This window comes from Dicentrarchus labrax, unplaced genomic scaffold (assembly GCF_905237075.1).
Source record: "Dicentrarchus labrax unplaced genomic scaffold, dlabrax2021, whole genome shotgun sequence".
NCBI lineage: Eukaryota > Metazoa > Chordata > Actinopteri > Moronidae > Dicentrarchus > Dicentrarchus labrax.
In genome coordinates, this window is record NW_026136710.1 from 1,202,144 (window position 1) to 1,229,944 (window position 27,801).

At 39.4% G+C, this 27,801-nt stretch overlaps 3 protein-coding genes across 16 annotated transcripts; 1 reads left to right on the forward strand and 2 right to left on the reverse strand.

Annotated features, from left to right (window-relative positions):
• The first annotated feature begins 588 nt into the window (after window positions 1-588).
• kctd9b (potassium channel tetramerization domain containing 9b) lies at window positions 589-7,250 on the forward strand. The gene is made up of 12 exons (XM_051413051.1): window positions 589-761; window positions 879-1,000; window positions 3,090-3,133; window positions 3,218-3,311; window positions 4,274-4,332; window positions 4,436-4,564; window positions 4,642-4,709; window positions 4,796-4,891; window positions 5,257-5,406; window positions 5,540-5,645; window positions 5,755-5,888; window positions 6,024-7,250. The coding sequence occupies exons 1-12, from the start codon at window positions 714-716 to the stop codon at window positions 6,138-6,140; spliced, it is 1,167 nt and encodes a 388-aa protein (XP_051269011.1). The 5' UTR covers window positions 589-713; the 3' UTR covers window positions 6,141-7,250.
• A 2,677-nt stretch (window positions 7,251-9,927) lies between these two features.
• On the reverse strand, window positions 9,928-27,268 carry LOC127370491 (NLR family CARD domain-containing protein 3-like). 14 transcript variants are annotated; one of them, XM_051412593.1, is made up of 12 exons: window positions 27,131-27,268; window positions 26,387-26,517; window positions 26,109-26,274; window positions 25,787-25,909; window positions 24,689-24,767; window positions 24,298-24,526; window positions 24,080-24,120; window positions 12,257-14,019; window positions 11,973-12,146; window positions 11,689-11,847; window positions 11,452-11,498; window positions 9,928-11,300 (listed from the first exon to the last, which is right to left on the reverse strand). In XM_051412593.1, exons 2-12 carry the CDS (start codon window positions 26,409-26,411, stop codon window positions 10,774-10,776), a joined length of 3,333 nt encoding a protein of 1,110 aa, XP_051268553.1. In that variant the 5' UTR covers window positions 26,412-26,517; window positions 27,131-27,268; the 3' UTR covers window positions 9,928-10,773. The 14 variants fall into 14 exon arrangements, 13 of the variants coding, with proteins under 13 accessions (XP_051268553.1, XP_051268549.1, XP_051268547.1 ...); XM_051412589.1 differs by having other exon boundaries at window positions 12,257-13,294; window positions 23,355-24,120; XM_051412587.1 differs by lacking the exons at window positions 11,452-11,498; window positions 11,689-11,847; window positions 11,973-12,146; window positions 12,257-14,019 and adding exons at window positions 21,178-21,353; window positions 21,505-21,551; window positions 21,747-21,905; window positions 22,031-22,204 and having other exon boundaries at window positions 9,928-11,124; window positions 22,317-24,120.
• LOC127370493 (uncharacterized) lies at window positions 14,142-16,918 on the reverse strand. The gene is made up of 6 exons (XM_051412600.1): window positions 16,801-16,918; window positions 16,034-16,164; window positions 15,781-15,921; window positions 15,069-15,119; window positions 14,628-14,706; window positions 14,142-14,465 (listed from the first exon to the last, which is right to left on the reverse strand). Exons 2-6 carry the CDS (start codon window positions 16,120-16,122, stop codon window positions 14,211-14,213), a joined length of 615 nt encoding a protein of 204 aa, XP_051268560.1. The 5' UTR covers window positions 16,123-16,164; window positions 16,801-16,918; the 3' UTR covers window positions 14,142-14,210.
• Window positions 27,269-27,801: the final 533 nt, after the last annotated feature.

Below are 27,801 nucleotides of genomic sequence, written 5' to 3' on the forward strand. Positions count from 1 at the left end.
CAATTACTGATTATATAGCTGGATAGTGTGAGAATGAATGATGAAGTTTTATTTCATAATGTATATAATATATAGCATATAATAATATATATGTCATTTATCCTGTACAAAGAAATGTTTGTTAATTATATGTCGTATAATTAAAGTTATAAAATAGTATAAAGTAGCAGAAACTGACTGAGTTAGTGGGTGTGAACTGAAGCGATATTAAAATAAATTAAATTAAAATAAAATAAAATAAGATAAAACAAAATAAAATATAATAAAATTAAATAAGATAAAATATAATATAAAATAAAATAAAATAAATAAATATAATAAAATTAAAATAAGATAAAACAAAATAAAATATAATAAAATTAAATAAGATAAAATATAATAAAATTACATTAAATTAAATTAAATAAAATAAGATAAAACAAATAAGATAAAATATAATTAAATTAAATTAAATTAAATATAATAAAATTAAATTAAATAAGATAAAATAAAATAAAATATTGAGCTGTTTTGTGTTGCGGTGTTGGTCCCGCCTCCTCTGTTTCCTGATTGGCTGTTGCGGTTCTCTCTGACTCGCTGATTGGCTGATTCCGCTTCCGGGTTGCGTTTGAGCGAGGCAGAGAAGGAAAGAGATTGTTGTTGTTGTTGTTGAGAATTTGTTTTAATGGATAAAACTCGGAGCAGAAGACGAGTTTAACTGATCGTACTTCACCATGAGGAGAGTCACACTGTTTGTCAACGGGTCCTCCACCAACGGGAAGGTGAGCTGAGGAAGATAAACCCGGGAATGTGGGTTAGGGTTACATGTTGTTGAATAAAGAATAAAGTATCTGATCAGTTCCATCGATCTGCTGTTGGTCGTCGGTGTCCTCCCTCAGGTGGTGGCTGTGTACGGCTCTCTGGAGGATTTACTGTCGGTGGCCGCTTCCAAACTGGGAATAAGAGCCTCTAGTGTTTATAACGGGAACGGCGGCCTCATCGACGACGTCACTCTGATCCGGTAGGTCCCGCTGCAGTAACGCAAAGTAATCCCATTACTGCTGCGGGCAGAGACTACAGCTCTGTCGGTATAAAGAGAGCAGACCTTCATTGATCAACACAGCAGCACACAGCACATTCAATAAAAGATAACATATTAAAGTATAATAGAATATATATAATTTAATAAAAGATAACATATTAAAGTATAATAGAATATATATAATTTAATAGAATGTATATAATTTAATAAAATATAATATATTAAAGTATAATAGAATATATATAATTTAATAAAATATAACATATTAAAGTATAATACAATATATATAATTTAATATAATATATATAATTTAATAGAATATATATAATTTAATAGAATATATATAATTTAATAAAAGATAATATCTTAAAGTATAATAGAATATATATAATTTAATAAAATATAACATATTAAAGTATAATAGAATATATATAATTTAATAAAAGATAACATATTAAAGTATAATAGAATATATATAATTTAATAAAATATAACATATTAAAGTATAATAGAATATATATAATTTAATATAATATATATAATTTAATAGAATATATATAATTTAATAGAATATATATAATTTAATAAAAGATAATATCTTAAAGTATAATAGAATATATATAATTTAATAAAATATAACATATTAAAGTATAATAGAATATATATAATTTAATAAAATATAACATATTAAAATATAATAGAATATATATAATTTAATAAAATATAACATATTAAAGTATAATAGAATATATATAATTTAATAGAATATATATAATTTAATAGAATGTATATAATTTAATAGAATGTATATAATTTAATAGAATATATATAATTTAATAGAATGTATATAATTTAATAGAATATATATAATTTAATATAATGTATATATAACAGAAATCTAGAGTATAGACAATAAAGTAGAATATGACTGTAATGTAACTGTACATGTGCAATGTTACAGGGTAAAACTAATGACGTAGTATCTCAAAATAATGAAAACCAATTTCTGCAAATGTGACGAGAAAAAAATGATTCTAATCAAAAAAGAGTTAAAATATTGAGACGGATTCTCATAAATACTTTTTTTTTGTCACTAGGCAGCAATATACGAGTGTTAGGGCCACACTCAGAGAAAAACATACGAGAATAAAGTCGTAATATTACGAGAACTCTTCGCGCTGCGTTAAAATGAGGAATGTTGAGAATCTTGTGAAGTTAAACTTTGATATCGGTTTCACAAATAAGGAAATAATAAATGTTTTACTCAGCAGCATCAAATTATTATCAGTATCAGGACTTTAAAACGATTGTACAAACGACTGTTTCTATTTCGAAGAAAAAATCACTCGGAAGAAATAGCTTCTTTTGTACTTTATTCTGGTAATATTACGACTTTATTCTGGTAGTATTACGACTTTATTCTGGTATTATTGTGATTTTAGTCGGTAATATTATGACTTTATTCTGGTAATATTCGACTTTATTCTGGTGATATTACGACTTTATTCTGGTGATATTACGACTTTATTCTGGTGATATTACGACTTTATTCTGGTAATATTACGACTTTATTCTGGTATTATTACGACTTTATTCTGGTAATATTACGACTTTATTCTGGTATTATTACGACTTTATTCTGGTAATATTACGACTTTATTCTGGTAATATTACGACTTTATTCTGGTAGTATTACGACTTTATTCTGGTATTATTGTGATTTTATTCTGGTAATTTCCAATATTTTATTGATTTATTTTTCCTCTTAGTCTGGCCCTAATACTCCGTCGTAGAAATGAGCTTCCATATTTACACATGTAAAGTAAATTATGTAATATAATCTGTAAAATGTTAAAGGATTAAACTGACTGAACTTTTATATATGATATCATTAGATGATTATAACTGGTGCATTAAAGAGTTACTCCATCCTAAAATGTGTAGTTTGAGCTGTAAACAGAATCACTGCACTGTGCTGCTGTTATATATATAATCTATAATCTATAATCTATAATATACTGTGTATAGTTAGTCTTGATGTAATGGTGAAGCCTGTGTGTGTCTGCAGAGACGATGACGTGCTGTACGTGTCAGAGGGAGATTCATTTGAAGGTAAGTGTGCGGCAGCGTGGAAGAAGAAGAACTCAGATCCTTTATTTAAAGATCCTCGTGGTCGTTAACTTTACCCGTGTGTAGATCCACAGGAAGACCTCATCGGGGCCGAGAGGGGTCAGACTCACACCGACTGGCTGACGCTCAACGTCGGTGGACGCTGTTTCACCACCACGAGGTAAAAGTGACTCGTCTCATTGTGGTTGGGTCTCGAGAAATCTTAAAGAAGATTTTGGCCGTTCTTAAAAATTGATTGATGAATAAAGTTTTTCAGTCTCTTCTTTAAATGTACAACATATAATTTGCCACTAGGGCAAAAGAGACATTTTAATGAGATGGTGAAGCAGTGTGGGATCATGGGAGTTGTTGTCTTCACCACCATTGGTGTCATTGCAGTCAGCTTCTCCCGGTTAGGATTCCTTCAGTGTTCATGGTTCAGGAGGTTTCTACCGGGAGCCCAATGATCCACAGAGGTCTCCTCCTCTCCAACACAAACAGACCCGCTGATTAAAACCACTAAACACACTGAATAAAGCAGTTCCACCTTAACAATCACTGCTTCTCCCACGCTGTTGGACAGACAAAGGACGTCCCGGAGGGGCTGCGAGCCGAGCTGCTGCTAACGTTAGCTCAGCTTGTTTCTCTGATAACTTAAGATCCAGACGTCCGATGACTAAAATCCTTCATCCGGTTCAAATCTAGAGTTAAAAAGCACCAAGATCTAAACAGTGGATGGTAACAATGTGGCTTCAGACTGGATCAACAGTCAATGTATGACAGCTTCTGGCAGACAACCACAACGCTGACGCAGGCACAAAGGGGATATGACGCCATCGACAGGCGACCGGTGAAACGCAGCGTTACCTGAATAAAATGACAGATTTCTCTGAGGTTGAACATTGTTGGAAAGATTTGGGATAATGTAAAAACTCAACAATAGACATTTTAATGTTTTATATTGTAGTTTTTGGGAACACTCTGTATTGACATTGAAGCAATACTGATTTTCCTTCGTACTTGTTTTGCCAGTATGGACATAAGTAGGTCTTTAATTTAATTTAAAAGTTAGTTGTTGTTCATTTTAAGCTGTTGTTGAGTTTGCTGTTCTCCGCATTGTTAACTGGTTGTGTTTCTCCTCAGGAGCACACTGGTCAGTAAAGAGCCTGAGAGTATGCTGGCTCACATGTTCAGAGAGAAAGGTGAAGTCACTCAATAAACACATTAATAATCTTTAAATAGAAATGATGAATGTCTTTATTTGACTTTGTGGTGTCACATGTATTGTTTGTCTGCTTCACTCAGATGTCTGGGGGAATAAGCAGGACTCTCAGGGGGCGTACCTGATAGATCGCAGTCCGGACTACTTTGAACCCATTCTGAACTATCTGAGACACGGACAGCTCATCATCAATGAAGGCATCAACCCTCTGGGTATAACAGACGCCATTTTAAACATAAAACCAGTCCCACATCGCAGCGTTTTCTGACCTGCAGTCTTCCCTCTGCAGGAGTGCTGGAAGAGGCTCGCTTCTTCGGCATCGAACAGCTCGCCGAACAGCTGGAGACCCTCATAAAGGTGAGTGCGTGTTTGTAGAGCACACATCCTGTAGACTGCGGTATAGTTCCAGGGCCAGAGGTTTGACTTGTGTTTGTCTTCTTCAGTCCTCTCAGCCCCCTGATGACCACTCCCCTCTGACCCGCAAAGAGTTCATCAGATTCCTGCTGGCCACCACGACCAAGTCAGAGCTGCGGTGTCAGGTAGACAACCAACACACATCCAGTCACAAACATCCTTAAAGATATTTAAAGAAGACGAAGAGCGATAGAATCACTTTTTATGGGGTTGTAGTGTAGCTTTGTTCCTCTGCTGCCTGTGGACTGATTTCTATGTGTTTCTATGTAGGGAGGAGGGTCAAAGGATGTGACCTTTATGCTCCTGAGTGCCTTCTCTCTCCGTAGTAACGTCATTCTAAATATGATTGTCAGTTATTTTACAGCGTTCAGTCTTTCGACGCCCAGGATGATGCTGAAAGTTACAAACAAAACCTTTTAAACTGCTGTTGTTGATGTGATACAGATTCTCTCCACTATAAAACGCTCTGTGTGTGTTCGTGGTCTCTCAGGGTCTGAACTTTAATGGTGCCGATCTATCTCGTCTGGATCTGCGCTACATCAACTTCAAGATGGCCAACCTGCGAGGAGCCAACCTGACCCACGCCAACCTGAGCGGGGCTAACCTGGAGAGAGCCGACCTGTCCATGGCCTCTCTGGATGTGAGTGCCACATGTTTCCCAAAAAACATTACACTTGAATCTCTAAATGAGTCACATGTTCACGCTCTGTGTGTGTGTGTGTGTGTGTGTGTGTGTGTGTGTGTGTGTGTGTGTGTGTGTGTGTGTGTGTCAGGCGGCCAACCTGCAGGGTGTGAAGATGCTGTGCACCAACGCTGAAGGAGCTTCACTGAGAGGCTGTAACTTTGAAGATCCTGCAGGAATCAAAGCCAATCTGGAAGGTGGGGCAGCCAATCGCACGTGTTCTTCAGACAGATCTGAAGCTGGAGTTGGTGTTGAACTCATGTGAATGTGTGTGTGTGTGTGTGTGTGTGTGTGTGTGTGTGGCAGGAGCCAACCTGAAGGGCGTGGACATGGAGGGAAGTCAGATGACGGGCATCAACCTGAGGGTCGCCACGCTGAAGAACGCCAAACTGAAGAACTGCAATCTGAGAGGAGCAACGCTGGCCGGGACGGACCTGGAGGTGAGAACACACACACACACACACACACACACACACACACACACACACACACACACACATCTCTACATCCATAATTCACCGAAACCTGCAAATGCTGCATCCATGATACATTCGCGTGTCGTATGTTTTTCCCAGAACTGTGACCTGTCAGGATGTGACCTCCAGGAGGCGAACCTGAGGGGCTCCAATGTGAAGGGGGCCATCTTTGAGGAGATGCTGACTCCTCTGCACATGTCTCAGAGTGTGCGGTAAAACGCCTCCGTCCTCCACAGAGGGCTTTAAAGCACACTGAACGCTCACAGTGGACACGATTGGTGACACATTGGTGTTTCATGATCACAGTTAACGATCGCTTTCTGCTGGTGTTGGTTTGTGGATGACATGATGCATTCGTGAACATCGTAATTTACCAAAAAATCGTCACACACATATTTGTACATCTTAAATTACCTTAATTACCAAAAATTAAATCGGCCCAAAATAGTTCATTTGATCCCGGACGAGCCCCCAATTCGCCACGCCCCCACCTCAGGTTGGACGAAAAAGGGAGAACACACATCCGTTATAACTAAAAATAAGCTAAATACAACAAAAACAAACATAATATATATTTATATATATATATGTATATATAGACCTGCCTCCAGGTGCGCTGAATCTCACTGATAAACTGACTCCGCCCCCCCCAGGCTCCTGGAGGGAGGGGCCTGCTCACAGGGGTCATCACAGGATCATAAAACACACATTTGTCACCAGTATTCAGTATTGATGACCGATGAATGCCAAACATTGTCTTTTGCTCTGAACCAAACGAGTGTGGACCTGTACTGAACCGCTTTGTGACGCGTCTTCTCACAGAAACGACGTTTGTAGGTTTATCAGGAAGTTAGCGACGGGCGTTTGAATGTAGTTTTAGATTGATTGTAAAAGTTTACGATATTCATAAAGCTTCAAAACTCTTCTGAGCTGTTTTTAAGGTTGTGTCAAATACATATTCCGTCTTTGTGGAATTTGAATAAAACTCCATCATGTGACCTCTGACAGGTGCTCGCTGATGTTTGTCCTGCTTGTTCGTTTCTTATTTGTAAATATTAAAAGTAAAAAATGCCTCATACAAGAACGTACCAACACATTGTGCACATTTATATCTACAGAAACCTGTAAAACTACAACTTAAAGTGTGTGTGAGAGAGGGCTTCATGTTGATCATGTTATTTGGTTTGCGAACAGGAAAATGTCACATCCTGCTGAATGCTGGGTAATGTGTGTGTGTGTGTGTTTATGTTGTAAACTGGTGTGAACCACCGAGGTGCTAAACCTGAACCGTCTGTTCTGCTGTCTAATAAATGTTTTTTCTTAAAACTTTGTGTTTGTTTTGTTTCATACTACAGTACACTATATTTGTTTATTTATTATACTCATACTATGTTATCTTATATTCTGTGGTATGATCGTTTAACTTACAGCAATGCATCATATTCTATAAGATCAATATATATTTTTGTCCTGTGAGAAACACATAACTCTAAATAGTCAGAAAAACAGACTGTTTTTAGCTTTGTGACGATGTATTTTCCAGCTGATCCAGGAGGGTTTTTAAATAGTTAATTTAGTTTAATAAGCAGGAGAATTTACTCCACCTGTAAAAGAAGACTCCATCCTTCAGTTTATCACAAACATCAACACATCTGTTGATATGTGGATTTCACTGGACAGGAAGGGGATGAAATGCATTTATTACTTTTACAGTAAATGTTCTGAATAATAACCCTTTCCCTTCCTGCTCCTGCCAGACAAAGAATAGGGAGCTGAACACAGTGCAGGACTCCTCCTGGGGGAGGAGGAGGACAAGGTCCAGGCATTTTACTGCTGGCACAGCCGTATTAATCACACATGTGGGTGGACACAGCTACTGGAAAAGTTCAGGTCATTGAACTTCACCATGTTTTTCTCTCTAGAAGCAAGCTGCCTGTATGGAATGCCAAAAGCGTCACAATTGGTCTCAGTTTCCACGACATTTGAAGTATTATTATTTATAAACGGCGCTCTAATCTCCACCATTCATTTAATTTTACTTTATTTATTTTATCTTGGTGGGTGTACTGCTGAGGACCAAAGGGAGAGCATTATCCAGTATAAAGTAGTTTGGATGAGCAGTTCTGGAGAAAGTTAAGACAAAACCAAAGCCCTGCAGTTTTCATGAACAATATGACATGTAATACCCAGAGCCATGTAGAGAGGGTTAGGGTTAACAATCTCTGGTTATACCTACCTAATATTCATGTTTTAATAACCCTACACAGTGGTTAACTTCATGATTAAATACACGTACATACTATATTGGCATTGGATTCATGGTGGTGAAGGGAAGCCTTCTAATGTGCGTGCATATCAGTCAAGGCAGGAGGTTTGTCCACAATTAAAATCATTATAAATCATTTATTTTACAACAACAATATTCAAGTAGGTTTAGGTATAGGACATGTATTTAGTTCATGGCTTTCTGAACCTCTACATAGTCGGCTCGACACAGGCCCACTTACCCACCTTTTGGTTGTAGATATTAATTTAATATCAGAATTCCAAATTCATAGTTTAGTTTATTTTATCATTCTGAATCAATTAATTGACTTCTTTAAGGGTGGTGCCCCGAGGAGCTTTGATATGAATTAAAGTTATTATTTATTGTCTTCTCTTCCCAATTTGCTTCCTGTTCGAGCCATTTTATATTTAATATAAACGGTGCCCCATGTGAGGTTTTTCTTTGCCCGCAACAAACATGTTCCTGCTATTGCTTCTAGTTATTGATTCAATTAATAATCAGGATCCCAAATTAATAGTTTAGTGTATTTTATGAGACTCATTTTGTATTCTCTAAGGTTGGTGCCCAGAGGAAATAATATAATATTAACTGAAACTGCTAGCAGCGATGAACGGGCCCTTGCACTCCACTCAACTCGGGGTGTGCTGTGGTCATGTGCCGGTGTTCAGGGCAGGACTCTTATCAAACGTGAAGTTTTATTGAGATTGGACCATGTACACTGAAGTTGAGTACTATCTGTTTCATAGCGAACGCCACGGGCACGCTGTTCGTCATTTGCATTTTGTTTTGATTGTACTGACTAATGCCCTAGAAGGAGTTCGTTCAAAATACAACCTCACTGTATTCTCACCACAATTATGAAATATTATCAACAACATGTTTTGCACTTTCTGACAAAATTTCAGCTACATCTGATCATCCTGCTAGCAGTAGAACATGGAAGTGTAAAAAATGACATTTCCTTTCACCACTAGGTGGCACTCTCAGTATTACTGAATATTTATCACATTGATGAAGCGGCAGCCCAGCACACACACAATGCATGGAGGAGCATTTACACTCACTGACTCACACTGATTGTCACTGAGATATAATCACTAACCTGAGCAGGTGAAACCACTTTACTGTTAAAGTACCTGTGGATATAAAATTAAACCGTGTGTATTATCCAACTCATCAGGTAGAGGTTTATAATTCCTGCTGTTATCCAAAAATGTAATAAAAATAACAATTACTAAGAGGAAAAAAATATTCACATGATTTTGTTAAGTAAAAGTACCACATTGTACAAATACTCTGTAACAAGAAAAAGCCCCTTGCACAATGACTCCTGTCACTGTTATATTGGATGCAGATTTTTGCTGTTGATGTAAAACATCGAAACTCTGTTCCATTGCCTTCAGCTGGAGAATTAGATGGTGAACACAAACTGCGACACTGCTCCAGAGAAAGTGAAAGTAAACTTTAAACAGGAAACACGCAGAAAGGCGCGAGTGTGTGAAAGATTAATTTTATCTGTATACTGCCAGTGAAATAACTGATAACGCGTCTGTTTAATGAATATAAACATAGAAAGTTGATCTCCGATAGCTGCGAGTTGAGTACATGTTTATTTGTAGTTACTACAAAGAAAGCAGCTTTAGAGTGTTAATGTGGAAACTTAGTTTAAAAAGTTATTATCTGGTTGAATGAAACAACTGAGACACTTCACTCAGGTTCCAGATTGAAGAAAATAATCTTTATTGAAGCATAATGAGCATTCATGCAGCTTGTGAAAGACATTTACAATATCTGTGAAGAATCTTTCGGAAGGATTTTGTACAAAGCTCATTGATTCATTTAAATTCATTGATTAATGCAGGACTCAACTCATCTGTTGCAGGCACATGTACGGACATTTTAGGCAGGTGTTCAAAGAAGAAAGGGCACCTCTCTCCTAATTATGTATAAAAAATAAAGCACTTACATATAAAACGGTCATACAGTTTAAAACTCAACATATTTCTACAAAATGATCAAGCCACACAGCACATTTTGCATTTACTATCTCTCCAAGAACTGCAGAGCAGACATTGTGCACACTTTCTATAAAATGAATACCTGTTCAAAATCAACAAATATTTACACAGTAATGTCTGAATGAATTAAATAATAAACCAACCAATCTACCCTCAAAAATACAAAGTCCAGTGTGTAACATTTAGGAGGATCTATTGTCAGAAATGTTGGTGAATAATTATTATTAGGAATCATTGTGTTTTTGTTAGAATTAAATGTTTTTATCTACGGACAATGTAGGGCGTCTTCCACTGAGTCTGCCATGTTGAATTGCCATGTTTCTACAGTGGCCCAGAATGGACAAACCAAACACTGACTCTAGATAGGGGCTTCAATTTGTCAAATAAAGACTTGAGCTGTGTTCAGTTGGTTGCAATCTGTAACTTCAGGCCACTAAATCCTACATACTGGTCATTAAAGCTTCATAGTTATTAGGGCTTGAGCAATCTGTGCAAATGCCTGCAGCAGTGAGAATATTTGTCCAACAGGAAGAGAGTCTCCCTCCTACAGAGAACACAGAGACACTGAGGAACCAGACATGGATATGGATGAGGACCTAAGCCCAAACCCAGGATAAAGAGGTTGAGTGAATGTGGTGTTGAAGGTGTGGAGATGGATCAGTGTGTCAGAGGAGACTCTGTAGAAGGACAGAGTGCCAGCAGGACAGTCCACATACACTGCTACTCTGTTAGAGACAGAGGAGGAGATGGAGGTTCCGCTCTTATTGTGCCAGACAGAGTAACGACCATCATCTTCCGAGCAGAACAGACTCCAGGACTGATCATTCTCTCCAAACAAACTGTGACATCTCCTGTTGTAATCCACTGATATTCTAACTCTTCCTCTCCACTCCACCTCCCAGTAACAGCGACCAGTCAGACCATTTGTACACAACAGCTGAGGACAGTCAAATCTGTCTGGATGATCAGGATATGGTTGCTCTTCCTTCACAAACGTCACCATCCTGTTGTTGTCAGACAGTTTAAGGTTTCTGTTCACTGTGTTTGTGTCGACTGTGAGTTCACAGGAATCTGATGGAGAGAACAAGACACAATACAGCTGCAGTTATTGATCTATCATCTGATCATTGATTGACACTTTGATGATGACATCAGAGCTGTGAATGAGTGATGTCACAGTGTGAAGATGGTTGAATGTGTGCTGCTTTGTTTTCACACTTACACTTCCTCAGATCTGGTCTCAACCATCGGACTCCAGCAGGCTCAACCCTGAAAGGAGTAGGGGGGTCAGACCAGCACATCCTCTTTCAGCATGCAAACATTACATCACTTGCACTGATACGTTCACATGTATAACTTAATAGCAAAAACCTAAACATATCAGCTGATATTTGTGCTACGTTTCATAAGTTTCGGACCATTGTCTGACTGTCTGTGGCTGCAGCAGGCCTCTTCCTACCTGAGAGTGTCCAGTCTCCACTGTGGAGAGAGCAGGTTCACTCCTGAGTCTCCTGGATGATTGTAGCTCAGGTCCAGCTCTCTCAGATGGGAGGGGTTGGAGCTCAGAGCTGAGGCCAGAGAAGCACAGCCTTTCTCTGTGATCATACAGCCTGATAGCCTGCAAACACACAACACAACACACATGGCAAATCATCTGAAAGTACTGTGAATTCTGACATTAAAACCACAGAGAATATATTTTAGGGAAATATCTCAAGTCATAAAAAAATAACTTGCTCTGACCTGAGAATTTCCAGTGTACAGTGTGGACTCTCCAGTCCAGCAGACAGCAGCTTCACTCCTGAATCCTGCAGGTTGTTGTTACTCAGGTCCAGCTCTCTCAGACTAGAGGACTGGGAGCTGAGAACTGAGGACAGAGCTTCACAGCTTCTCTCTGAGAGGTTACAGCCACTCAGTCTGGAAAGACAACAGTAAAGTTAAAACACAAGTACTAATTGTTCTTATCTGCTGAAAACATGGTTTTATATTCAAATATTTTCAGTATATTCAAATATCTACGTCCATACAGAGCTTTGTTGGAGGCTTTGACCACTGGCAGCAGCCTCAGAAGAGCCTCCTCTGAAGCAGAGTATTTCTTCAGGTCAAACACGTCCAGATCTTTTTCTGATGACAGTAAGATGAAGACCAGAGCTGACCACTGAGCAGGAGACAGTTTATCTGTAGAAAGTCTTCCTGATCTCACGGACTGTTGGATCTCCTCGACAAGAGAAGGATCTTTTAGTTCATTCAGACAGTGAAACAGATTGATGCTTCTTTCTGGACATGGGTTGTCCTCAATTTGTTTCTTGATGTACTGGACTATATCCTGATTAGTTTTTGAGCAACTTCTTGTCTGTGGCAGCAGGCCTCGTAGGAGATCCTGATTGGTCTGCAGTGAAAGTCCCAGGAGGAAGCGGAGGAACAAGTCCAGGTGACCATTTGGGCTCTGTAAGGCCTTGTCCACAGCACTCTGGTAGAACTGTGTCTCTGCAGATTCATCTTTTCTTGTTTCAGACTTCTGGGAGGTTGATTGTTCTTCTGACAGCAGATTGACTCCAGAGCTGATGAATGTCAGATGGACATGAAGAGCAGCCAGAAACTCCTGAACACTCAGATGGACGAAGCAGAAGACTTTATCCTGGTACAGTCCTCTCTCCTCTATAAAGATCTGTGTGAACACTCCTGAGTACACTGAGGCTGCTCTGATATTGATGCCACACTCTGTCAGGTCTGATTCATAGAAAATCAGGTTGCCCTTCTGCAGCTCCTCAAAAGCCAGTTTTCCCAGAGACTCAATCATCTTCCTTGTCTCTGGAATCCAGTGTGGATCTGTCTCACATCCTCTGTCATACTTGATGTTCTTCAGTTTGGATTGAACCACCAGGAAGTGGATGTACATCTCGGTCAGGGTCTTGGGCAGCTCTCCTCCTTCTCTGGTCTTCAACACATCCTCCAGAACTGTAGCAGTGATCCAGCAGAAGACTGGGATGTGGCACATGATGTGGAGGGTTCGTGATGTCTTGATGTGGGAGATGATTCTGCTGGCTGGCTCCTGATCTCTGAACCTCTTCCTGAAGTACTCCTTCTTCTGTGGGTCAGTGAACCCTCTGACCTCTGTCACAATATCAACACACTCAGATGGGATCTGATTGGCTGCTGCAGGTCGTGAGGTTATCCAGAGGCGAGCAGAGGGAAGCAGTTTCCCCCTGATGAGGTTTGTCAGCAGCACATCCACTGAGGTGGACTCTGTAACATCAGTCAGGATCTTTGTGTTGTGGAAGTCCAGAGGAAGTCGACACTCATCCAGACCGTCAAAGATGAACACAACCTGGAACTCTTCAAACCTGCAGATTCTTGCTTCTTTGGTTTCAGTAAAGAAGTGATGAACAAGTTCCATCAAGCTGAACTTTTTCTCTTTCAGCACATTCAGCTCTCTGAAAGTGAATGGAAACAGGAACTGTATGTCCTGGTTGGCTTTGTCTTCAGCCCAGTCCAGAGTGAACTTCTGTGTTAAGACTGTTTTCCCAATGCCAGCCACTCCCTTTGTCATCACTGTTCTGATTGGTTCATCTCTTCCAGGTGAGGATTTAAAGAAGTCTTCTTGTCTGATTGTTGTTTCTGGTCTGTTTGGTTTCCTGGATGCTTTTTCAATCTGTCTGACCTCATGTTCATCATTGACCTCTGCAGTCCCTCCCTCTGTGATGTAGAGCTGTGTGTAGATCTGGTTCAGAAGGGTTGGCTTTCCTGCTTTAGCAATCCCCTCAAACACACACTGGAACTTCTTCTTCAGGTTAGATTTAAGTTTACACTGACAAACAGGATGTCCTGAAGGTACAAAAAAATAATTTCTGTAAGTAATTTATAAATATTCAATTAAATTTTATTAAATACGACAATTTAATTTCTCCTAAAGGATGCATATATAAACAAATGATCCTTCATCTGTTGAGACATCAGTAAATGTCTCATTTATCCAGCGAGTTAAATCTTTAGAGAAATCCTCTTACTGCTCTGCAGACGGTCAGCCAGTTCCTCCTGCTTCATTCTCCTCAGGAAGTGTACAGTGATCTTCAGAAATGCCTCTCTGCTGCTCCGCCTCTGCTCTTCATCCTCACTGTCCAACACCTCCTCATCCTCCCTTTGACTCTCTAACCATTCTGGGTAACCTGAACTTAGACCCTTTTTAATCTTCTTCAGCTCGTTCTTCACAAAAGTGACAATGTTGTCCTCCAGCAGCTGGAACAGAATATTATATGAATGACTCAATCAAAGTCAAATCACGGAAGCAAACATCAGATCCATGTTGGACAGACTGATAATCCACTGGTCTAAAAAGTGCAGCATGGAGATTATTGTCAACACTATAGATGTAAAAGTAGTTGTTGTCCATGTACAGACCATAAATATGGAGTCCAGGTGTGTTTGATGCTGCTGGGCAGACTGACCACTGGGAACCTCTGAGCTCTCCTGGTCCACTCTGTGGAGGAATCATGAAGAATGAGCTCACATTATGTCTGTCCACACAGAGACAACAAATTTATCTTTTAATTTAATTAATGTAATCCACGCAAGAGTACAGACGGTGAAAATACACACGACAGAGTAGGCTACAGTTTATTCAGGTCAGCTGGGTCACTGATCGATCTTAAGTCCCTGAATAAACAGACTTTTATCGGAGGGCCTCTCCTGATTTTACTTGAATTTTAATCTTCAAAGGTATCTTTTACGTCCTAAATTGTTTTGATGATTGATGATTTCATAACTTTCATATCTCACAACTGAGAATCTGACACCAACACACTGTTTTTTTCTTGTCAGTTTTAATACCTAATCTTTTACCTCGCTCTCTTCCTGGACACACTGCTGCGTTTTGGTTTTTCCAGCTTCCTTCTGATAGAAACACATAAAAACAGTGAAACAATGTACTGAAAACAACTCTTCTGAAAGGAACTCCAGAGTGAATCAATGTTAAAACTGTTCTCTCATGTTGTAGGAAAGCAAAGAGCTGATGTATGATTGTGAACACTCACAGACATTACTGAGTGCTTCCATCAGCAGCATCAAGAAGAAACCAACTGTGTGTTTCCTCAGACTCTCTGTGGTTGTTCATTCTGTGTTTTAGAGCAGCTGACCTCAGCCCAGCTGTTATCACTGACATATTTCTATTTCTGTTGTCACATGACTGAAAACTACAATATGTTGATTTGATGGAGGAACTCAGTGGAATCAGGGTTAGCCTTTGTTAGCAGTTAGCATCTGTTAGTCTCAATATAATCACTGTTTAATACTCGTGTGTAGAGAAAATGTAATACTGAAGTGGGGAGTTGAAGACGCTGAGAATGATGCTGATGATCAATAAATATACAAACATATATTAAAAAATATGAATCAAGTTCTATTTTAATTAGTGTAATGTGTAATGTTAACAGTTGACTTTACTAAATCTTTACTGTTATTGACACATAACAAAGTGAACTGTCATCAGCAGCGACACTGTTGGTCTGTATGCTAAATAGAGCTGCACAATATTGGGAAAATGACATTGTGATACCTATTTGTAGCAGAAGGTTGTCGTCCTTTAAAATCAATGTAGAGATCATTTGACGAGTCACTCTTGAGGGACAAACAGCTGGGTCCAGGTTCAGGTTTGGATCCAGGTCCAACAGAATCTGCTGTGTTCTGCTGCTCTGGGCTTCAACACAACACACACAGAGCTTTGAGTGTGAATAATGATGGTGCAGTGATCTGAGTGCTGAGCTGTGACATGGAGAAGAGTCATGGACAGTTAGAGATCCTCATCTCACCTCTGAGCTTTGGTCCTTGTGTCATGTTCCCCCCACCGAGTCCTTTTAGAGGGAGGGGCTCCCTCCTCTCTGTCCTCACACTGACTCATGCTGCTGAACCCACATCCACATCAGCTCACACACACTTTGATCTGGAGAGAAAACACAAATCATTTATGTGCACATCAACTGAAATCATCCTTTCCATCATTTCTCCTTGCCTTTTTGTCAGAGATCTTCTGAAATATTATAAATCAAATGTTGAAAGTCAAAATTGGTTTCTTTCTGGTTGGAATATTACCGTTGGGTCCCCCATATACATTTCTGCTTTAATTACAACCAAATTCTCAGGAAACGGAAATAATAAGCTAATAAATCTTGCAATTCAAATGTTTAAAGCCAAAACTGGTTCAAAACTCTAAATTACATCAATTTGGACCTCAAAAAAGCAAATGAAGACCAAATATTACACTCTGGGAATCACTTACCAGAGTAGGTGAAACTGCTTTATTGTTAAAGTATTGACAGATATTAAATTAGACAACATGTATAATCAAATCATTCAGGTAGAATTTGTCCTTATAATGCCTGCTGTGGTCAAAATATAAGAATAACAATTCATTTGTAGAACTGTTAGATTATTATTTTATTGTATCATTATTGCATTAATATATTGATGCATTGATCTGTAACAAATCAAACAATGAAGCAGCAGATTTTAGCTTTTTCTATTGTAACTAAACTAACAACAGCTTAACTAGTAAAATGTTTCAAATTTGTTCCATTACCTTCAGCTGGAGGTTGAGATGGTGAAAACCAACTGCGACACTCCTTCATACAAAGTGAAACAGTAAGCACGCAGAGAGGCGTGTTTACTGTGTGTGTGTGTGTGTGTGTGTGTGTGTGAAAGATTAATTTTATCTGTTAACTGCCAGTGAAGGATCCACTAGGCCTGAATGAAAACAACCAATCAGAGTCAAGAAAGATATGAATTTGCTTTAGGTTGGAGGCCTGAAGATAGTTGATTGCTGAGTCTCATTTCCAGGGTCTCAAAGTCTAATAACAACAATCTATCTGTGCTCTGATTGGTTGTTTTCATTCAGGCCCGGTGGATTCTTGAAAATGCCATTAGGAGCACCAGGAGGAGCCAGAGGAACCTGATTCTTTCACAGATTAGTAAAAGATAGTGAACGTTTCAGAAAATATGACTCATTGTTTGACCAAACACTTCATACAGGAGAAAAACCTTTCAGATGCTAAGTTTGAATGACATACGTAAGTGCTATGATCACACGCAAAGAATCCATACTAGGGAGAAACCCTTGAGTTGCTCAGTTTGTGGAAAAGCATTTACCCTAGTGGGACATTAACATATGTATGTCCACATGGGAGTGAAACCATTCAGTTGCAGTGAAACTAACTGTGTTATATATATATATATAGATATATAGTTTTGGAGGAAGTTGAGACAAAACCAAAGCCCTGCAGTTTTCATAAACAATATGACATGTTATACCCAGAGCCACGTAGACAGGGTTAGGGTTAACAATCTCTGGTCATACCTACCTAATATTCATGTTTTAATAACCCTACTGTGGTGCCCCCTGGTGTTAATTGGTACCAACTGGGAACACCTGGGCCCGGTGCTCCCAGGCTATATAATCAAGGCCCTGTTGCCCATTCTAGCCCTCTGCTGCTTCTGGTTTGTATTGTTTGAGTTGTCCTAACTTGTTGTTTGATTTGTACTAGTTTGTTGCTCTCTTTTTGCAGGCACGCTGCCAGTGGTGTGAGGACTGCAGCGTGGCCTCATCTTATATTTTGTTTTTGTACACTTTACAACATACACACATATTATCCCTCATGCACACCTTACACTACTGACTACATTGTTATTCACACTCTATATTTAAAGTATGTAGTTGTTCATTTCATAAGTCGACTTTTTGTTCAATACATTACTTTTTGTTATTCCTTAAAGTGGTGTATCTCACATATTTGTCATGCCTTAAGAGCCAGGGTGTGACACTACATAGCGGTTAACTTCATGATTAAATACACGTACATACCATATTGGCATTGGAGCCATATTGGTGAAGGGGCCTTCTAATGTCAGTCAAGGCAGGAGGTTTGTCCACAATTAAAATCATTATAAATCAATTATTTTACAACAACAATATTCAAGCAGGTTTAGGTATAGGACATGTATTTACTTCATGGCTTTCTGAACCTCTACATGGTCGGCTCAACACAGGCCCACTTACCCACCTTTTGGTTGTAGATATTAATTTAATAATCAGAATTCCAAATTCATAGTTTAGTTTATTTTATCATTCCGAATCAATTAATTGGCTTCTTTAAGGGTGGTGCCCCGAGGAGCTTTGATATGAATTAAAGTTATTATTTATTGTCTTGTCTTCCCAATTTGCTTCCTGTTCGAACCATTTTATATTCAATATAAACGGTGCCCCATGTGAGGTGAAACACTTTAAGCCCTCATAAGGTCACATAAGAGTTCTCTGTTGCTGTTTGCCATTCAAGTTGGTCACAGCCTACATTTTAGACACAGGAACATCACATACTGTACATACACGTTGAATTGGCCTTAAACACTACACAAGTCAGAGGGGACTTTGTGTTTTTCTTTGCCCGCAACAAACATGTTCCTGCTATTGCTTCTAGTTATTGAATCAATTAATAATCAAGATCCCAAATTAATAGTTTAGTGTATTTTATGAGACTCATTTTGTATTCTCTAAGGTTGGTGCCCTGAGGAAATAATATAATATTAATTGAAACTGCTAGCAGCGATGAACGGGCCCTCGCACTCCACGCAACTCGGGGTGTGCTGTGGTCATGTGCCGGTGTTCAGGGCAGGACTCTTATCAAACGGGAAGTTTTATTGAGATTGGACCATGTACACTGCAGTTGAGTACTATCTGTTTCATAGCGAACACCACGGGCACGCTGTTCGTCATTTGCATTTTGTTTTGATTGTACTGACTAATGCCCTAGAAGGAGTTCATTCAAATACAACGCAAAAAAAATCGCCTAAAATAGCCGCAAAATACAACCTCATTGTATTCTCACCACAATTATGAAATATTATCAACAACATGTTTTGCACTTTCTGACATGATTTCAGCTACATCTGATCATCCTGCTAGGAGTAGAACATGGAAGTATAAAAAAATTACATTTCCTTTCACCACTAGGTGGCACTCTCAGTATTACTGAATATTTATCACATTGATGAAGGGCAGCCCAGCACACACACAATGCATGGAGGAGCATTTACACTCACTGACTCACACTGATTGTCACTGAGATATAATCACTAACCTGAGCAGGTGAAACCACTTAACTGTTAAAGTACCTGTGGATATAAAATTAAACCGTGTGTATTATCAGACTCATCAGGTAGAGGTTTATAATTCCTGCTGTGATCCAAAAATGTAATAAAAATAACAATTACTAAGAGGAAAAAAATATTCACATGATTTTGTTAAGTAAAAGTACCACATTGTACAAATACTCTGTAACAAGAAAAAGCCCCTTGCAGAATGACTCCTGTCACTGTTATATTGGATGCAGATTTTTGCTGTTGATGTAAAACATCGAAACTCTGTTCCATTGCCTTCAGCTGGAGAATTAGATGGTGAATACAAACTGCGACACTGCTCCAGAGAAAGTGAAAGTAAACTTTAAACAGGAAACACGCAGAAAGGCGCGAGTGTGTGAAAGATTAATTTTATCTGTATACTGCCAGTGAAATAACTGATAACGCGTCTGTTTAATGAATATAAACATAGAAAGTTGATCTCCGATAGCTGCGAGTTGAGTACATGTTTATTTGTAGTTACTCTGGTTCCAGTAAGCAGCTTTAGAGTGTTAATGTGGAAACTTAGTTTAAAAAGTTATTATCTGGTTGTATGAAACAAAACTGAGACACTTCACTCAGGTTCCAGATTGAAGAAAATAATCTTTATTGAAGCATAATGAGCATTCATGCAGCTTGTGGAAGACATTTACAATATCTGTGAAGAATCTTTCGGAAGGATTTTGTACAAAGCTCATTGATTCATTTAAATTCATTGATTAATGCAGGACTCAACTCATCTGTTGCAGGCACATGTACGGACATTTTAGGCAGGTGTTCAAAGAAGAAAGGGCACCTCTCTCCTAATTATGTATAAAAAATAAAGCAATTACATATAAAACGGTCATACAGTTTAAAACTCAACATATTTCTACAAAATGATCAAGCCACACAGCACATTTTGCATTTACTATCTCTCCAAGAACTGCAGAGCAGACATTGTGCACACTTTCTATAAAATGAATACCTGTTCAAAATCAACAAATATTTACACAATAATGTCTGAATGAATGAAATAATAAACCAACCAATCTACCCTCAAAAATAGGAAGTCCAGTGTGTAACCTTTAGGAGGATCTATTGTCAGAAATGTTGGTGAATAATTATTATTAGGAATCATTGTGTTTTTGTTAGAATTAAACGTTTTTATCTACAGACAATGTAGGGCGTCTTCCACTGAGTCTGCCATGTTGAATTGCCATGTTTCTACAGTGGCCCAGAATGGACAAACCAAACACTGACTCTAGATAGGGGCTTCAATTAGTCAAATAAAGACTAGAGTGGTGTTCAGTTGGTTGCAATCTGTAACTTCAGGCCACTAAATCCTACATACTGGTCATTAAAGCTTCATGGTTATTAGGGCTTGAGCAATCTGTGCAAATGCCTGCAGCAGTGAGAATATTTGTCCAACAGGAAGAGAGTCTGCCTCCTACAGAGAACACAGAGACACTGAGGAACCAGACATGGATATGGATGAGGACCTAAGCCCAAACCCAGGATAAAGAGGTTGAGTGAATGTGGTGTTGAAGGTGTGGAGATGGATCAGCGTGTCAGAGGAGACTCTGTAGAAGGACAGAGTGCCAGCAGGACAGTCCACATACACTGCTACTCTGTTAGAGACAGAGGAGGAGATGGATGTTCCGCTCTTATTGTGCCAGACAGAGTAACGACCATCATCTTCCGAGCAGAACAGACTCCAGGACTGATCATTCTCTCCAAACAAACATTCTTTACTGTGACATCTCCTGTTGTAATCCACTGATATTCTAACTCTTCCTCTCCCCTCCACCTCCCAGTAACAGCGACCAGTCAGACCATTTGTACACAACAGCTGAGGACAGTCAAATCTGTCTGGATGATCAGGATATGGTTGCTCTTCCTTCACAAACGTCACCATCCTGTTGTTGTCAGACAGTTTAAGGTTCCTGTTCACTGTGTTTGTGTCGACTGTGAGTTCACAGGAATCTGATGGAGAGAACAAGACACAATACAGCTGCAGTTATTAATCTATCATCTGATCATTGATTGATACTTTGATGATGACATCAGAGCTGTGAATGAGTGATGTCACAGTGTGAAGATGGTTGAATGTGTGCTGCTTTGTTTTCACACTTACACTTCCTCAGACCTGGTCTCAACCATCGGACTCCAGCAGGCTCCACCCTGAAAGGAGGAGGGGGGTCAGACCAGCACATCCTCTTTCAGCATGCAAACATTACATCACTTGCACTGATACGTTCACATGTATAACTTAATAGCAAAACAAAAACCTAAACATATCAGCTGATATTTGTGCTACATTTCATGAGTTTCAGACCATTGTCTGACTGTCTGTGGCTGCAGCAGGCCTCTTCCTACCTGAGAGTGTCCAGTCTCCACTGTGGAGAGAGCAGGTTCACTCCTGAGTCTCCTGGATGATTGTAGCTCAGGTCCAGCTCTCTCAGATGGGAGGGGTTGGAGCTCAGAGCTGAGGCCAGAGAAGCACAGCCTTCCTCTGTGATCATACAGCCTGACAGCCTGCAAACACACAACACAACACACATGGCAAATCATCTGAAAGTACTGTGAATTCTGACATTAAAACCACAGAGAATATATTTTAGGGAAATATCTCAAGTCATAAAAAAATAACTTGCTCTGACCTGAGAATTTCCAGTGTACAGTGTGGACTCTCCAGTCCAGCAGACAGAAGCTTCACTCCTGAATCCTGCAGGTTGTTGTTACTCAGGTCCAGCTCTCTCAGACTAGAAGACTGGGAGCTGAGAACTGAGGACAGAGCTTCACAGCTTCTCTCTGAGAGGTTACAGCCACTCAGTCTGGAAAGACAACAGTAAAGTTAAAACACAAGTACTAATTGTTCTTATCTGCTGAAAACATGGTTTTGTATTCAAATATTTTCAATATATGCAAAAAAAATTTCATCCATACAGAGCTTTGTTGGAGGCTTTGACCACTGGCAGCAGCCTCAGAAGAGCCTCCTCTGAAGCAGAGTATTTCTTCAGGTCAAACACGTCCAGATCTTTTTCTGATGACAGTAAGATGAAGACCAGAGCTGACCACTGAGCAGGAGACAGTTTATCTGTAGAAAGTCTTCCTGATCTCACAGACTGTTGGATCTCCTCGACAAGAGAAGGATCTTTTAGTTCATTCAGACAGTGAAACAGATTGATGCTTCTTTCTGGACACGGGTTGTCCTCAATTTGTTTCTTGATGTACTGGACTATATCCTGATTAGTTTTTGAGCAACTTCTTGTCTGTGGCAGCAGGCCTCGTAGGAGATCCTGATTGGTCTGCAGTGAAAGTCCCAGGAGGAAGCGGAGGAACAAGTCCAGGTGACCATTTGGGCTCTGTAAGGCCTTGTCCACAGCACTCTGGTAGAACTGTGTCTCTGCAGATTCATCTTTTCTTGTTTCAGACTTCTGGGAGGTTGATTGTTCTTCTGACAGCAGATTGACTCCAGAGCTGATGAATGTCAGATGGACATGAAGAGCAGCCAGAAACTCCTGAACACTCAGATGGACGAAGCAGAAGACTTTATCCTGGTACAGTCCTCTCTCCTCTATAAAGATCTGTGTGAACACTCCTGAGTACACTGAGGCTGCTCTGATATTGATGCCACACGCTGTCAGGTCTGATTCATAGAAAATCAGGTTGCCCTTCTGCAGCTCCTCAAAAGCCAGTTTTCCCAGAGACTCAATCATCTTCCTTGTCTCTGGAATCCAGTGTGGATCTGTCTCACATCCTCTGTCATACTTGATGTTCTTCAGTTTGGATTGAACCACCAGGAAGTGGATGTACATCTCGGTCAGGGTCTTGGGCAGCTCTCCTCCTTCTCTGGTGTTCAACACATCCTCCAGAACTGTAGCAGTGATCCAGCAGAAGACTGGGATGTGGCACATGATGTGGAGGCTTCGTGATGTCTTGATGTGGGAGATGATTCTGCTGGCTGGCTCCTGATCTCTGAACCTCTTCCTGAAGTACTCCTCCTTCTGTGGGTCAGTGAACCCTCTGACCTCTGTCACAATATCAACACACTCAGATGGGATCTGATTGGCTGCTGCAGGTCGTGAGGTTATCCAGAGGCGAGCAGAGGGAAGCAGTTTCCCCCTGATGAGGTTTGTCAGCAGCACATCCACTGAGGTGGACTCTGTAACATCAGTCAGGATCTTTGTGTTGTGGAAGTCCAGAGGAAGTCGACACTCATCCAGACCGTCAAAGATGAACACAACCTGGAACTCTTCAAACCTGCAGATTCCTGCTTCTTTGGTTTCAGTAAAGAAGTGATGAACAAGTTCCACCAAGCTGTAATTTTTCTCTTTCAGCACATTCAGCTCTCTGAAAGTGAATGGAAACAGGAACTGTATGTCCTGGTTGGCTTTGTCTTCAGCCCAGTCCAGAGTGAACTTCTGTGTTAAGACTGTTTTCCCAATGCCAGCCACTCCCTTTGTCATCACTGTTCTGATTGGTTCATCTCTTCCATGTGAGGATTTAAAGAAGTCTTCTTGTCTGATTGTTGTTTCTGGTCTGTTTGGTTTCCTGGATGCTTTTTCAATCTGTCTGACCTCATGTTCATCATTGACCTCTGCAATCCCTCCCTCTGTGATGTAGAGCTGTGTGTAGATCTGGTTCAGAAGGGATGGCTTTCCTGCTTTAGCAATCCCCTCAAACACACACTGGAACTTCTTCTTCAGGTTAGATTTTAGTTTACACTGACAAACTCCATCAGGATGTCCTGAAGGTAAAATAATTTCTGTAAGTAATTTATAAATATTCAATTAAATTTTATTAAATACGACAATTTAATTTCTCCTAAAGGATGCATATATAAACAAATGATCCTTCATCTGTTGAGACATCAGTAAATGTCTCATTTATCCAGCGAGTTAAATCTTTAGAGAAATCCTCTTACCGATCTGCAGACGGTCAGCCAGCTCCTCCTGCTTCATTCTCCTCAGGAAGTGCACTGTTATCTTCAGAAATGCCTCTCTACTGCTCCGCCTCTGCTCTTCATCCTCACTGTCCAACACCTCCTCATCCTCCCTTTGACTCTCTAAGCATTCTGGGTAACCTGAACTTAGACCCTTTTTAATCTTCTTCAGCTCGTTCTTCACAAAAGTGACAATGTTGTCCTCCAGCAGCTGGAACAGAATATTATATGAATGACTCAATCAAAGTCAAATCATGGAAGCAAACATCAGATCCATGTTGGACAGACTGACAATCCACTGGACTAAAAAGTGCAGCATGGAGATTATTGTGAACACAATAGATGTAAAAGTAGTTGTTGTCCATGTACAGACCATAAATATGGAGTCCAGGTGTGTTTGATGCTGCTGGGCAGACTGACCACTGGGAACCTCTGAGCTCTCCTGGTCCACTCTGTGGAGGAATCATGAAGAATGAGCTCACATTATGTCTGTCCACACAGAGACAAACATTATTATTTTTTTTAATTAATGTAATCCAAACGCAAACAAAAGAAAATTTTTAATACCAAAAAGTACAGATGGTGAAAATACACACGACAGAGTAGTCTACAGTTTATTCAGGTCAGCTGGGTCACTGATCGATCTTAAGTCCCTGAATAAACAGACTTTTGTCGGAGGGCCTATCCTGATTTTACTTGAATTTTAATCTTCAAAGGTATCTTTTACGTCCTAAATTGTTTTGATGATTTATGATTTCATAACTTTCATATCTCACAACTGAGAATCTGACACCAACACACTGTTTTTATCTTGTCAGTTTTAACATCTAATCTTTTACCTCGCTCTCTTCCTGGACACACTGCTGCGTTTTGGTTTTTCCAGCTGTACTGAAAACAACTCTTCTGAAAGGAACTCCAGAGTGAATCAATGTAAAAACTGTTCTCTCATGTTGTAGGAAAGCAAAGAGCTGATGTATGATTGTGAACACTCACAGACATTACTGAGTGCTTCCATCAGCAGCATCAAGAAGAAACCAACTGTGTGTTTCCTCAGACTCTCTGTGGTTGTTCATTCTGTGTTTTAGAGCAGCTGACCTCAGCCCAGCTGTTATCACTGACATGTTTCTATTTCTGTTGTCACATGACTGAAAACTACAATATGTTGATTTGATGGAGGAACTCAGTGGAATCAGGGTTAGCCTTTGTTAGCAGTTAGCATCTGTTAGTCTCAATAAAATCACTGTTTAATACTTGTGTGTAGAGAAAATGTAATACTGAAGTCAGGAGTTGAAGACGCTGAGAATGATGCTGATGATGCTAATAAATATTCAAACATACTGTATATTTAAAAAGATGAATCAAGTACTATTTTAATTAATGTAATGTGTAATGTTAACTTCTGACTTTACTAAAGCTTTACTGTTATTGACACATAACAAAGTGAACTGTCATCAGCATCACATTGTGATACCTCTTTGTAGCAGAGGGTTGTCGTCCTTTAAAATTCATGATGCGATCATTTGACCGGCCACTCTTAAAGGACACACAGCTGGGTTCAGGTTCAGATTCAGAAGAGGCTGGTGTTCCATAGATCCTGTTAGACAGAGGGGAAGATTACAGAGATGGAAATTCACTTTTTATGCTGTAGTATACTGCTTATACTGCTTATACTGATTATACTGGTTATACTGGTTATACTGGTTATACTGGTTATACATGGCAGCTTTCAGATGTGAGATTATATATTTTAGTAAGGAAGAAGAATAAAATAAACAGGGTTATTAACAGCTTACCTCTTTGTAGCAGAGGGTTGTCGTCCTTTAAAATTCAAAGATGGGATCATTTGACCGGCCACTCTTAAAGGACACACAGCTGGGTCCAGATCCAGATCCAGATCCAGATCCAGGTCCAGGTTCAGGTCCAGGTCCAGCAGAATCTGCTGTGTTCTGCTGCTCTGGGCTTCAACACAACACACACAGAGCTTTGAGTGTGAATAATGATGGTGCAGTGATCTGAGTGCTGAGCTGTGACATGGAGAAGAGTCATGGACAGTTAGAGATCCTCATCTCACCTCTGAGCTTTGGTCCTTGTGTCATGTTCCCCCCACAGAGTCCTTCTAGAGGGAGGGACTCCCTCCTCTTTGTCCTCACACTGACTCATGCTGCTGAACTCACATCCACATCAGCTCACACACACTTTGATCTGGAGAGGAAACACAAATTCATGTGTTCATCAACTGAAATCATCCTTTCCATCATTTCTCCTTGCCTTTTAGTCAAAGATCTTCTGAAATATTATAAATCAAATGTTGAAAGTCAAAATTGGTTTCTTTCTGGTTGGAATATTACCGTTAGGTCTCCACATCCCACAAGAGACAGTTATTTTACTAATTTCTGCTTTGATTACAACCAAATTCTCAGGAAACAGAAATAATAAGCTAATCAATCTTTTAATTCAAATGTTTAAAGCCAGAACTGGTTCAAAACTCTAAATTGCGACAATTTGGACCTCAAACAAGCAAAAAAAGACCAAATATTACACTCTGGGAATCACTTACCAGAGCAGGTGAAACTGCTTTGTTGTTAAGTATTGACAGATATAAAATTAGACAACATGTATAATCAAATCAATCAGATCAATTAATTTGTAGAACTGTTAGATTATTATTTTATTGTATCATTATTGCATTAATATATTGATGCATTGATCTGTAACAAATCAAACAATGAAGCAGCAGATTTTTGCTTTTTCTGTTGTAACTAAACTAACAACAGCTTCTGTTAACTAGTAAAATGTTTCAAATTTGTTCCATTACCTTCAGCTGGAGGTTGAGATGGTGAAAACCAACTGCGACACTCCTTCATACAAAGTGAAACAGTAAGCACGCAGAGAGTCGGTTTACTGTGTGTGTGTGTGTGTGTGTGTGTGTGTGTGAAAGATTTATTTTATCTGTTAACTGCCAGTGAAGGATCCACTAGGCCTGAATGACAACAACCAATCAGAGTCGAGAAACATAAATTTGCTTTAGGTTGGAGGCCTGAAGATAGTTGATTGCTGAGTCTCATTTCCAGGGTCTCAAAGTGTCTGTAATCGATGGCCTGGGAATGAGACTCTACAAACAACAATCTATCTGTGCTCTGATTGGTTGTTTTCATTCAGGCCCGGTGGATTCTTGAAAATGCCATTAGGAGCACCAGGAGGAGCCAGAGGAACCTGATTCTTTCACAGATTAGTAAAAGATAGTGAACGTTTCAGAAAATATGACTCATTGATAGCTCAAGTTTGAACAAACACTTCATACAGGAGAAAAACCTTTCAGATGCTCAGTTTGTGGAAAAGCATTTACCCTAGTGGGACATTAACACATGTATGTCCACATGGGAGTGAAACCATTCAGTTGCAGTGAAACTATTTTAAACTGTGTATAACTGTACATGTACAATGTTTCAAGGTAGTTCCTTTGAGCAGGATTCAAAACTGTCATCC